The 13378-nt window shown below is 47.0% G+C and overlaps 1 protein-coding gene across 11 annotated transcripts in view; it reads left to right on the forward strand.

Moving 5' to 3' along the window:
* DLGAP2 (DLG associated protein 2) overlaps window positions 1–13378 on the forward strand; it is a 666739-nt gene that overhangs the window by 90553 nt on the left and 562808 nt on the right. For 9 of the 11 annotated variants that reach the window (XM_084998159.1, XM_084998164.1, XM_021074622.2 and 6 more), the window contains one exon: window positions 3987–4093. The exons of the other annotated variants lie outside the window; for them this stretch is intronic. In XM_084998159.1, coding sequence (XP_084854285.1) covers window positions 4079–4093 — 15 coding nt within the window. In that variant the 5' untranslated portion in view covers window positions 3987–4078. The remainder of the gene's footprint in view (window positions 1–3986; window positions 4094–13378) is intronic. 11 annotated transcript variants of the gene reach the window in all.

Here is a 13378-nt window from a genome sequence, read left to right on the forward strand (position 1 = left end):
TCCTGATCCTTCAGGTTTTATCCTGAGATGCAGCAACTCAGTCCTATCTTCAGACTCCACTTCTAGTTTCAGTTCTCTTGCTGTTTCCACATGTGCAGTGCATTCCTCTACTGAAGTCTTTTTATCTTTAAAATATGTTTTATTTTTAAAAAAGTTTTATTGAAGTTACAGTGTTGTGGTAAATTCTACTATACAACAACGTGATTCTGCTATGCATGCACATATTTCAGATTCTTTTCCTTCACAGATTATCACAGAATGTTGGGTAGAGTTCTCTGTGCTGTACAGAGAACTCAGTGGCCAGTTGTTCCATAAACCTCATGTGCATATGCTAGTCCCAAACCCCCAGTCCATCCTTCACCCCAACCAGTTTTTCAGAGTTTGTTCCACTGAAATCTTGAGCCCCTCAGAGTCATCCATGAGGGTTGGACTCAACCTCTTCTAAACCCCTGTTTAATGTTATTTTGACCTCTTCCCATTAGTCACCAATGTTCTTCATGCATCTAGAGTGGCAAATCCTTTCCAGATTTTCAGTTGACTTGATTTGGTTGCCCAGATCCATAAGAGGAATCACCCTCTATTGCAGCTATAGCCTTAGGAAATGTATTTATTTTCTTGTCTTGTCTTTTTAGGGCCACACCCGCAGCATGTGGAGGTTCCCAGGCTAGGGGTTGAATCAGAGCTGTGGCTGCTGACCTATGCCACAGCCACAGCAACTCAGGATCCGAGCCCCATCTTTGATCTACACCACAGCTTACCGCAGTGCTGGATCCTTAACCCACTGAGCAAGGCTGGGGATGGAACCTGATTCCTCATGGATGCTAGTCAGATTCTTTCCTGCTGAGCCACGATAGGAACTCCTGAATTTCTTAAATAGTAAGACTTGAGGAGTCCCCAGATAGTGAAGGAGATTGAGGATACGGTGTTGTTGCTGTTGTGGTTGGGGTCACTGCTGTGGCATGGGTTTGGTCCCTGGCCCTGGAACATCTACACGTCATGGGTGCAATAAACAAACAAGCAAACAAACAAGACTTTTTGTTGAAAGTTGAAATGACTCCCTGATCCACGGGCTACAACATGGATGTGGGTTTGCAGACATGAAGACACCATGAATCTCATTGTCCGTCTCTGTCAGAGCTCTTGGGTACCACGTGCGTTGTCAGTGCACAGTCATGTTTTGAAAGAAATCTTTTTTTCTGAGCAATAGGTCTCAACATCAGGCTTAAAATATTCAGCAAGTGTGTCGTTAACAGGTGTGCAGTCATCCAGGCTTTGTTCCTCATTTACAGAGCCCAGGCAGAGTCGATTGAACATAATTCTTAAGGACCCTGGGACTGTCACATAGTAAAAGAGCACTGGCTCCAACTTCAAGTCACCGGCTGCACGAGCCCCCCACAAGAGGGTCAGCCTGTCCTGTGCCTCTTTAAGCCAGGCGCTGACATTGATGCCTCTGCTCTAGCTGGAAAGTCCTAGGTGGCCGCTCCTTCCAACAGGAGGCTGTTTCGGCTACACCGATAATCTGTTGTTCAGGGCAGCCACCTCCGTGCATGATCTTAGCTGGATCTTCTGGGTAACTTGCTGTAGCTTCTGCGTCAGCACTTGCTGCCTCGCTGTGCACTTTTACGGGACAGAGGTGGCTTCTTTCCTCAAACCTCGTGAACCAACCTCTGCCGGCTTCAAACTTCCTTCTGCAGCTTCCTCACTTCTCAGCACCCCTAGAGCGGAAGAGAGGTAGGGTCTTGCTCTGGATCAGGCTTTGGCTTGTTTGATCTTCCATCCAGACCACTCCGACTTTCTCCAAATCAGCAGTAAGGCTGTTTCGCTTCCTACCATCTGTGTGTTCACTGGGGGAGCGCTTTTAATTTCCTTCAAGAACTCTTCCTCTGCATTCACAGCTTGGCTGACTGTTGGGCACAAGAGGCCAAGCTTCCCCCTGCCTTCTTCATGAAGCTTAATCATGCCTAACTTTTGATTCAAAATAAGAGACGTGTGGAGCTTACCTGTGGCGAAGCAGGTTAATGATCCGGGGTTGTCGCTGCAGGGATTCAGGTCACTGCTGTGCCACAGGTTTGATCCCTACCCTGGGAACTTCCACGTGCTGAGGATGCAGCAAAAAAAAAAAAAAAGTGAGAGATGTGTGACTCTTCCTCTTTCTTGAACACTTAGAGGCCCTTGTAGGGAGAGCTACATGGTGTAACTTTAGTGTTGTTATGTCCTAGGGAGCAGGGAGGCCGGAAGAGGGTGAGAGACGGGGAACTGCTGGTCTGTGGAGCTGTCAGATCACACCCAACCTTTACGGATTAAATTCCTGTCTTAATATGGGCGCAGTTCATGGTGCCCCAAACAATCACAACAGTAACATCGAGGGTCACTGATCACAGATCACCATAACAAATGCAACGATAATGGGAAAGGTTGAAATACTGTGAGAACGACCAAAATGTGGCTCCGAGCAAATGCTGTTGGAAAAATGGTGTCAGATTTCCCATTGTGGCTCCGGGTTGAGGAACCTGACATGGTGTCCCTAGGGTTGGGGTTCAATCCCTAGCCTCAATCAGTGGGTTAAAGATCCAGCATTGCTGCAGGCTGTGGCTAGATTGCCCATGAAGCTTGGATCCTGTGTTGTGGCTGTGGCATAGGCTGGCAGCTGCAGCTCTGATTTGACCCCTGGCCTGGGAACTTCCATATGCTGCAGGTGTGGCTGTTAAAAAAAAATAAAGAAAATGGTGCTAGTAAACTTGCTCAATGCAGGATTGTCACAGACCTTTAATTTTTTTAAAAAAACCACAGTATCTGCAAAGTGCAACAAAGTCAGTGCATTAAAGTGAGGTTTGCCTAACTCCACACTTGTGTGGGGAAATCTTGGTAGAGTGAGTGAATAACTCAAACAGAAGAGCAGGGCGACAATTCTGGAAAGGTAAATGCCTTGAAATAAATACAGTTTAGGTTGACAATCACAACAAATGTAAATTAACGTATGTGTTCCAGTCAGTGTTTGTGGAGGGTTTTTGCTAAAGTAAGACATGGCTCATTTGCTCACTGTTTTAGGATTGTATATTTGAAAGTGAGTGTGTGGCATTTGGTAGCATGTGATCAGGCTGATGCTTGCCGGAGATTTTGGTGACAAAACAGGATTTTCAGAAGATAATATACAACATGTTGTCTTCTGGGCTTTGTGGAAGTTAATGTCATGTGACCACAGTGTTTCAAGTCCATGTGAAGTGTCTGTGCGTGAGCGTTTGTGAGTGTACTGGCTCAGTATGAAAAAAGCACAACACATTTTGCAGTGTTATGTTATAAAGCATGTGTTCCTCCTCCGTCTGATTCGTTTTGGGGGAAACGACAATTTTGTGTATTAGTATGCAGTGAAAAAAGGAGAAGTTTTTATAATTTATCAGAGCACATGAACGATTACCTCTTTAAAAAATGCCATGCTGTTTTATCTGGGGATAGCACTTTTATTTTTCCCCCGGGGAAAAAATGATCAATTATTAATATTCCCTGGGATGGTTCTTTTGCTTCTTGGAATCTGCCTGTTTCTTTGCACAACCAGTCTAAGTTCACAAATATTGTTTCCATCCTCAAATTATGTGAGGGGTCATCACCCTGAGTTAAAGTATGGCTTTGTTATTTCTATGTGGTTGAATATTTTGAGTTGTGAAACCTATTTATCATAACTTCAAACCCTGTTGAGAATCGAAATACTTGCATAATGTACACATGCTGGACACGCTGATGCCACCCGCTGTTCCATTTAAAAATGTCTTATTTAAAAATTGTCTTATTTTAAAATGCCTGGACTTATTTTTTATAAACAGCTTCTCTGCCTGCTTTGTTCTTGCCATATTGCTGTTTTCAATTGATTTAATTATTGCTCAGTATCATTTTTTAAAATGTACATTCCATATGTTTTTTTTTCCCCATGGGGGAGATTGTTTACCCTTTTTTATCATGTTTTCCCCATTTCTGTCCATTCCTCATCATAGGCCTTCCCACCACCTGAGGCTCGGCCATAGCTCTGCCCGGTTTCCCAGCAGCTGCCAGTGAATGCCCTCGGCCCGTGCTCAGCTCCGCCACCATGGGGACCGCTCAGGTATCGTGTGACCCCTTTCCCTGCTACCAGGCCACGTCTGCATGGTGGGGGGACAGCCCCAGCAGTAGTGGTGATGGAGGTATGGAGGGTGTGGAGGTGGTATTGATGATGGAGGTGATGGAATTGGTGGAGAAGATGGAAGTAATGGTGGAGGTAGAGGTGATGGAGGTGGTGGAGGTGGTAGTAATGGAGGTGGAGATGATGGCAGTGGTAGAGGGGATAGGGATGGTGGAGGTGATGGAGTTGGAGGTGATGGAGATGGTGGAGTTGGTGGAGGTGATGGAGATGGTGGAGTTGGTGGAGGTGATGGAGATGGTGGAGTGATGGAGGTGATGAGAATGTGGAGGTGATGGAGGTGATGGGGTGGTGGAGGTGGTGGAGGTGGAGGGGATGGAGGTGATAGGGGTGGTGGAGGTGAGCACAGATGCTGCAGAAACCTCACAGCTTCTGGGGGAGGTTTTCCCTATTCGGATCGAGATGGGTCTGTAAGCAGCTCAGGGATGCAGTGCTGTGGTTGGGGAGGTAGTGAGGGAGGCAGAGAAATCCAGAAACCCAGGGAGGTGATGTGAGATGATGTCTGGGTTCTGGTCCTGCTGATGTCACGTGTCACATGTGCTGTTACATGTGTGCGCGGAGGAGGGGGGCTGGCGGAGACTGTGGTTAAACCCCACACCCAGGATGGGACTTATCTAAGAGGGACCTGATGATCTTATGGGGTTTTTAAAGGGCTTTCAGGCATTGGTGGTGGCGGCTCTGCTTCTGTGTGGGGACACAGGAAGTCACAGAGCTGATGGTGAGTGAAGGGGGATGCACAGGTCCCTCCAGCAGAGATCTCCTCTGTCCCTTGTCCCTCAAACACCAGGACTGTGGTGTGTCCTCAGGACAGCTGAGGGGCCATGTCCACTGCTCACCCATCCCCCACTAAGTGTCTTTGGGAGCAGAGACCTGCCTTTTCCCCCTCCTGGCAGTAAATAACCAGTCAAAGTCTTTATGGGTGGAGACATTTCATTTACTCTTTCAAAGGAAGAGGGGCAGTTTGCAGTATATCATCTTCTCACTCTGGAAAAGATTTTTATCGTGAGGGTTGTTGAAATTTCAGATGGACCCTTGTCACTGGCCCCTGGTAACCTTCCTCTCATCTGTCACCCTGGTGGTTCTCCCCTGGGGGGGCGTCTCCCGCATTTGCCCCCCTTGCTCTAATACAGTCCTTCACTTCCTTGATATTCCCAGAAAAGCACGTTGACTTGGGGTGTCAGGGTCGCAGCCAGGAGCATGGTCACTTCTTGGTGGGAGATTTGGGTCAGAGCCTTGACGGGACCAAGCCTTTTCTTTCTCTCCTTAAAAAAACCCACTTTCCCGTCTGGCTCAGCAAAGACCAGATGAGTGGCCTGTTCAGTGCCGTTGTCAGCTTGTCAGTCAGACTCCCTGAAGCTAGCGAGGCGCTGTTTTCCATGAATTAGGTCAGTTCTTAATTGCAAAGAACAAAATCTACTCTGGCTTGTGTAAACAGAAGGGGGTTTATTAAAAAGGCTGTTCGGCACATCATGGACCTTTCCGTGGGGTCTGGATGAAGAAATTCTGTGTGCGACCATCGGCCCTGGGGCCCTGCATGATGGGGAGTCGCCCCCGCAGGAGCCTGTGCCCTGCACAAGGAGGCCCGGTGCCCGTGGGGCTGTGGGAAACCTCTCTGTTGTCGTTGCTGTTTGTGTTCCTGTTATGCTTTGGGAAGGGGAGGAGCACAGCAAGGGCAGGTAGCAAAGGTGCAGGGAGGCTGCTCAGAAATGCTGCCCCAAGTGGGGCCACTGCAGGGTCTCCCCCACTGACCCCCCCCTTTCATCCCCACCCTGTCAGTGGTGGTGGCTGTTCTGTGCAGAAGTGAAAACACAATTACTTCCACCCCGAAGGAGCCCCTAGCTCTCACTCATCACACAGTCCAACTGCCAGTCTAGGGTCTTGGAACAAAGTCCATTCAGTTCAGCATCAACCCCCGCCCCTGCCGATTTCTGTGCAGCCTCCAGGAAACCAGACAGATTGGCTCAGATGTGTTAGTCTCGTTTGAAGTACATTGGTGGCACAGTGGAGAGAACCTGTGGAAAGTGATGAAGTTCTAGTGTCTTCGGGGTGGGGGGGGGGTCTGCACTCGGTCTTAGGGCCCCTCCCTCCCCATCCTGCCACCCCACCCCACCCCCACCTCCCGGCTCTGCTAGTCTGGGGTTGTGATCTCCCGGATGGAGGGCTGCTTCACTCCTCAGACTCCTGTTTCTTTGGTGGTCCTGCCCATGTGGGGGTCACTGAAGGTTTCAGGTTCGTTGGCACAGAGTTATTCATAATTTTCCCTAATAATGCTTTTATTATCTGTAGAATCTGAAGTGATGTCGTTTCCCTCATCTAGATGTTCATTTGTGTCTTCTCCCCTTGCTTCTCCTTGAGTCTTAGGTGTGTCAGTTTTACTGATCCTCACATGACCCAGGTTCTGGTTTTAGTGATCTTCCTTGTAGTTTTGTATCCTGTTTCACTGACACCTGTCTCTGGTCTGGCGCCTGCTTCCTTCTGCTTACATTGGTTCACTTGCTCTTTGTCAGTTCTTTTAAATGTAGGCCCCAAGGTCAGTGATTTGAGATCCATCTCTCCTGATGCAGGCATTGAGTGCTGTGACTTTCCCTTACCGGCCATGGGGACTTCTGTCTTTGTAGAAATGTCCTGGAGAAGTGGTTGCAGCATGTGGACCTTTGTGATTAGCTGGGTGGGACGTGTCAGATGTCCGTCCCTGGATGCCACTCGCCTTTTCAGCCTCTTGGTCCACACTTCCGGCCTGGGTTTCCCTGGGCACATGGATTCCACCCATCGTCTTCATTCAGAATTCCCTTATTCCCTTGCATGGATGGCAAGTTCTTATTCTCCAGCTCTGTTTGGGATTTCTTCCTTATTTCTCACCACTGTCATCTGTGTGCATGGGGGCAAGGAAAGGGGCTGTTGGAGCCTCCATCTCCCCCATCCTGTGCTTCTCCCACCTTCTCTCTTCTCTCTTGTTAGGGGGACTAGAGGAGGATGCCCTGGCCAGGGAGGCTGCTCCGTGCAGGGGAGGCTGCTCTGGCCAAGGGAGGCTGCTCCGTGCAGGGATGGGGGGATGGTCCATGCAGGGGACGATGCTCTTTCCAAGGGAGGCTGCTCTGTCCAGGGGTGTCGCTTTGTCCAGGACAGGGTCCTCTGTCTCCCTTTAAGTCGACAATTCTTAAACGGGGCACTTTTGCCCCCAGAGGACACTGGCGATGTCCGGAGAGATTTTTGGTTTTCACAACACAGGGGAGGGTACTACTGTATCTCAGGGGTTGAGACCAGAGTGCTGTGGAACATCCTGCAGTTCATAGGACAGCCCCTCAAACAAGAATTATCTGGGGAAGGTGTCAAGGGGCACAGCTGGGAAACCTGCTTCATTTATATGGTAAGTGCCTTGGTATCTTCAGGAGTCTGAATAAGGAGGATGCCAGCATAATCCTGATATAGAACCACTTCTCTTCAGGGTGCGGACTTTGCATGGGGGCTCTTGGGACAGTGAATGGTAGCAGTTTGCGTGCAAACTCATTTAAGTGGATTATATTTAAAATGTACATTTGGACTTTGGGGGATGACAGCAACCTCCTGGGATTATTCAGATGGTTATCATTTCATTGATGTAATGGTTCGTTGTGAGTAATTGCCTGCATGACCCTCACGTTGGTAATCATTATGATTGCATCCTTCCACAGAGTTTAGAACAGTATTTACACTTCTGTTGTGCTCAGATAAGGAAGCAAACAGGCTGAATTTTGATATTTTGTCTCATTTAAAATCAGAGAAATTATAGAAAAGGTTCTTAGCACTGATTCCAGGTCAAACCGCAGTAATTACAAATGTAGAAACCTAATTTATTTTGCAAAACAAAATTCACTTTCCTCGAGGTAGCTGTGAATAATCTGGAGATGGGGCCCCTGCCTGATGAAGCTTCCTAGTGATGAATGACAGCGACAGGGCCCTTGTCCCCTCTGACTTTGTGCGTTAGCGGTGAGTCTGACTTTCAGGCTTGTGGAGACAGAACTGCAGGCCCAGAGCATTGTGAGGGCGCATGTGTTTCCAGGGGTGGGGCTGGGACAGGACGGGTCTGTCAGCTGGACTTTCCTACTGTGCTCATAGCCCATTTTTTCTGCATTTTGTGCAGACATTTGAGAGACGTGTCAGGGGCAGTGGCCTCACTCAGTTATCCAGAGAACTCTGGGGGCACCTAGTGCCCTTACCCGAGTGAATTCAGATTTTTCCTTTGTAACAAACTCATTGGCTTAAACAACGCAAACTGATTGCCTTAGAGTTCTTCAAATTGGAACTGTGACACGGTCTCTGTGGGCTCAGATCAGGTGCCCTCGTGACTGCTCCCTCCTGGAGCTTCTGTGGGCATCTTGTTTGTAGCAGGGGCAACAGGTCAGATTCCATCCTGACCTCCCCAGCTTTCAGTTCTAGCCCCTTCCCTCAAATCCAGCCTCTCTGAGGGGCCCCCCTCCCATGCTCTGCTTTGGAGACACATTTGATTATTTGGGATGATGCCTCCCCACCGGGCCCCTCACTGAGTCCCTTTTCCGAGCTCTGAGATTAGGGCGTGGACGTCTTTGGGCCGTCATTCTGCTCTGCAGTGTAGATTTCTCATTTAAAACTACATTCGCCTTTCATCTTTAGTGATTTTTTTTTTTTACTGTGAATGTGAACAAAATTTCTACATTTCCTGGAAAATGGTCGCTGAGTAATTTTTCGTCCTTGACCTCTATCTCAGGGGACGTGGCAGGTAAGAAGAGCTCCATCACCACCACTTTAAAAGCGCCGGTCCTGGGGGTGAAGATCCCCCCTGCAGAACCTGGATCTGTAGCTCCACCCCAGTGCCGTGGGCTTCCCTCTCACATGAGGTTTGCAAATGCAGTAAGATGTTGCTTGATTGAGCACAAAGTGAGTGAAGCACAGGGTTCGCCATCGTGAACGGGGAGTGCAGGTTGTCATTTGCCTGTGGTGGGTCAGCGTTGACCAGAACGTCAGACCCACCACAGGATGTGGTTACGGGGACCCACTTTGTGACTCTGCCCCATGAAGCAGAGCCAGCCCTGTGTGGGGCCCAGGGCCAGGTTGCACTGCAGATTGGGCTCTGGCATCGCCCAGGGTGCACTTTGCTGGGCCTGGATGTGTGGACGGGGTGTTGCAGCAGGACGCAGCACAGATCTGAGCAGGTGCAACTGAAGTGCTTTCCTGCTTCTTGGTGCCACAAACTGTTAGTACCTCAGTACATTTTGTTGAATGGGAAGAATGATTTCTAGTTGAAATCATTGTAAATTTCATTGTTGTGCACACTTCTCTGCATTTTAATTTCTATTTCTTTAGACTGGTTGGATCTTTTTGCCTTAAAAAAAGAGCTGGCTTCCTCTAGGGAGTCAGTGTGGAGGAAGAAAAGCTGCTCAGAAATAGAGCTTCTGGGCCGTGTCCTCATCACCTGACTGTCCCACAGCCTGTTTAGAATGTGGAGGTCCTGGAGGTTTCATTGTCAATTCTTCCCAAACTCCACTTTGTTTCCGAGAAAACCGTTTAATCCACATTAAAGACTTTCAAGACTGAGACTATACTAACTCAGGCAGGGCTGTTCTATTCTGTGTTACGTGTGTGTGTGTGTGTCTGTGCATGTGTATCTGTGTGTGTCTGTGCTTGTGTGTGTGTGCATATGTCTGTGTGTCCATGTATGTGTGTTTGTGTGTCTCTGTGCATGTGTATATGTGTGTGTGTGTTTGTGCATGTGTTTCTGTGTATCTATGCATGTATGTGTTTGTGTATCTGTGCACATGGTGTGTCTGTATCTGTGTGTGAGATCTTAGCTGTGCTCGGGACACTTCATGAACTTCAGGAATGCACTTTTGTTACGACCTCTTCTCGATACTAGGCTGAGGCACCAAGTTCTTGAAATACTTAGCAAATGATGAAATAATAAGCCTCTTTACGATGATGGCTGTTTCAAGCCTTCACATTTCAACTTTCTTCCCGTGTTGGCTGGTCCCTTCTACTCACGGACACATTCCTTCTTACCCCTGGGGTGGTCACTGCCCTCTGACGCCTAGACTTTACCTTGGGTAGTGAGCACGGGCCTTCCCTGCTGTGAGAGGGACTTTTGGTTCAGGTCCAAGGACACTCCTTTGCCCTGAAGACCATCTCCAGGAGGATGAGCAGGCCTGTCCTTACGTAGCAAACAGGTGCCTGGGTTTACAGAGCCGTCTGTGACAGTAGAACACTATGGTAACACAGTGGCTGTGTTGTCCTTGAGAACTTTTCTATCTTAAATTTAGACACATCTGACCTGGGGGCAATCAGATCTCCGAGCTGGGTTCTGCCACTGTTGAGGTGCCCGGGGCGCTCATCCACCGAGGGGACAAAGTGATGGGCCTGGTTGCTTTGCTTTCCTGTAAACCTGCTGCTGTGCTGCCCAGCGCCTCCCTCTTCCCAGAGACAGGGCTGCTCAGCGCCCACCTTGCTCAGAAGTGTAATCGTGAAGTTGTCACTTTACAGTCGTTCTTGGTGACTTGCTGTTGAAATAGGTAAACAGAATGCCGGGTGTGGATGGTGAGAAACCTAAACAGAGTGCAGCAGGGGGTCTGCACCAAGCTCTGGGCGGATGCGGGGACACATCTCCGAGTGTCAGCCTGGGAGGCTCACTCGGTGAAGTTGGGAGCCAATTTTGACGTGCTAGAGGAAGATGGAAGTGCATGATTGACTTGGTTGGTCGGGGGGTGGGGTCGATGCTGAGCAGGTGTGCTTGGTGAGGTTGATTTGGTGCCAGAGCTGGAAATGTAAGTTAGAAGGTTGACTTTTTAAAAAAAGATTTCTTTAGAGTGGTTTTAGGTTCACAGCATGATTCAGAGAAAGGTACAGAGGTTTCCCGTGTCCCTCCTGTTTCGCATCGTCACCACCCCTCTGGGTGGTGCATTTGTTACAGCCTAGGAACCTCCACTGACACATCACCATCACCTGGAGCCCACGGTTCACACTGGGGTTGGCTGGGGTGATTTTATATGCTTTGGTTTCATGTATTTATAATGGTGATGCTGAGCATCATCCATGTCCTTTTGGCCATTGGTACACTGTCTTTGGGGAGATGACCATCCAAAGCTTTTGCTTGTTTTTGGAGTTCCTATCCTGGCGCAGCAGAAACGAATCTGACTAGGAACCACGAGGTTGTGGGTTTGATCCCTGGCCTCGCTCAGTGGGTTAAGGATCCGGCGTTGCCATGAGCTATGGTGTAGGTCACAGACGCCGCTCAGATCTGGTGTTGCTATGGCTGTGGTGTAGGCTGGCGGTTGCAGCTCCAATTCGACCCCTAGCCTGGGAACCTCCATTTGCTACAGGTGCATCCTTAAAAAGACTAAAATAAAATAAAAACAAAGCTTTTGCTCATTTTAAAAACTAGGTTATTTGTCTGTTACTGAGTTGTGTTCTTTCTATATCCGAGAAACATGTTTCTTATCAAATATATGATTTACAAATATTTTCCTAATCTGTGGGTTGTATTTTCACTTTTTTCATGGTGTCCTTTGAAGCATAAAAAGTTTTTAATTTTGATAATGCCCAGGTTATATATTTTTTCTTATGTTGCTTGTGCTTTTGGTGTCATACTTAAACCACTGCCTACTCCAGGACATGAAGATTTATACTGTGTTTTCTTTGAGGGATTTTATGGTTTTTTTGCTCTTATGTGTACGTCTCAATCCATTTTGAGTTAATTTTTATATGTGGTGTCAGGTAAACGTCCAGTTTCTTTCTTTTTTGTGTGTGGATGTCCAGTTGTCTCAGCACCATTTGTTGAAAAAACTGTTCTTTCCCCACTGGATTGTCATGGTGCTTTTGTTGAAGATCAGTTGGCTGTAAGATGTATGGGTATATTTCTGGCCTTTCAGTTTTATTCTGTTGATCTATAAGTCTACACTTTTTTGGGGTACTTTGTAGAACTTTGTAGTAAGTTTTGAAATTGGGTATGTGAATCTTTATTGTCTTTCAGAATTGTTTTGGCTATTCAGAGTCTCTCTCTCTCTCTTTTTTTTTTTTTTTTTTTGCTTTTTGCATATGGAAGTTCCCAGGCCAGAGGTTGAATCATAGCTACAGCCGCCAGCCTATGTACGCCACAGCCACAGCAATGCTGGATCCCCAACACACTGAGTGAGGCCAAGGATTGAACTTGCATCCTCATGGATACTAGTCAAATTCATTTCCATTGTGCTGCAATGGGAACTCCCCAGAGTCATTTGTAATTCCATGTGAATTTTAAAATCAGCTTATTGATTTCTGCAAATAAATTATATGAGATTTTGATGGAGATATTTAAAATGTAGATCAATTACTATTTTATAAATATTAAGTCTTCTGACCTGTGAACATGATATACCTTTCCATTTATTTAGGTCAACAGTATTTTGTACAGTATTTTGTAGTTTTCAGAGTGTATATTTTGCACTACTTAATTTTTTTTTTGTCTTTTCTAGGGCTGCACCCGTGGCATATGGAGGTTCCCAGGCTAGGGGTCTAATTGGGGCTGTACCTGCCGGTCTACGCCAGAGCCACAGCAATTCGGGATCCGAGCCGCGTCTGCCACAGCTCATGGCAATGCCAGATCCTTAACCCACTGAGAGAGGTCAGGGATTGAACTTGCAACCTTGTGGTTTCTAGTTGGATTTGCTAACCACTGAGCCACAGTGGGAACTCCTGCACTTCTTAATTTTATTCCTAAATCTTTTGTTCTTTTAGATGCTCTTGAAAATAGAATTGTTTTCTTTAATTTCTTTTCATTTGTCTGTTGCAACTGTGTAGAAATACAGCTGGTTTTTGTATGCTTATCTTGTTCTGCAATCCTACTGAGCTCATTGATTAGTTTTGTGGTTTTTAAAAATAAACACTTAGGATTTTCCTTATAGAAAATTGTGTCATTTATTAATAGAGATAGTTTTATTTCTTCTTTTCTTATCTGTACCCTTAATTTCTTTTCCTATTTAGTTGTCCTGGCTAGAACCTCCAGGATGCTGTTGACTAGAGGGGTGAGAGCAGACATAACTCTTTTGTTCCTGCTCTTAGGGAAAAGCAGTCCATTTTTCACTACTAAGCATGATGTTAGCTATGGGTTTTTCATTAACGCCCTTTACCAGGGAATTAATCACCTTCTATTCCTAGTTTGTTCAGTGTTTTACCACAAAGTGTGTTGAATTTTGTCAGATGCTTTTTTTTTTTTTTTTTTTTTTTTTT

Source organism: Sus scrofa, chromosome 15 (genome assembly GCF_054392235.1).
Source record: "Sus scrofa isolate SSC_HxYL_T2T_F1_AM1 chromosome 15, Sscrofa_HxYL_maternal_Yorkshire_Landrace_v2.0, whole genome shotgun sequence".
Lineage (NCBI taxonomy): Eukaryota > Metazoa > Chordata > Mammalia > Artiodactyla > Suidae > Sus > Sus scrofa.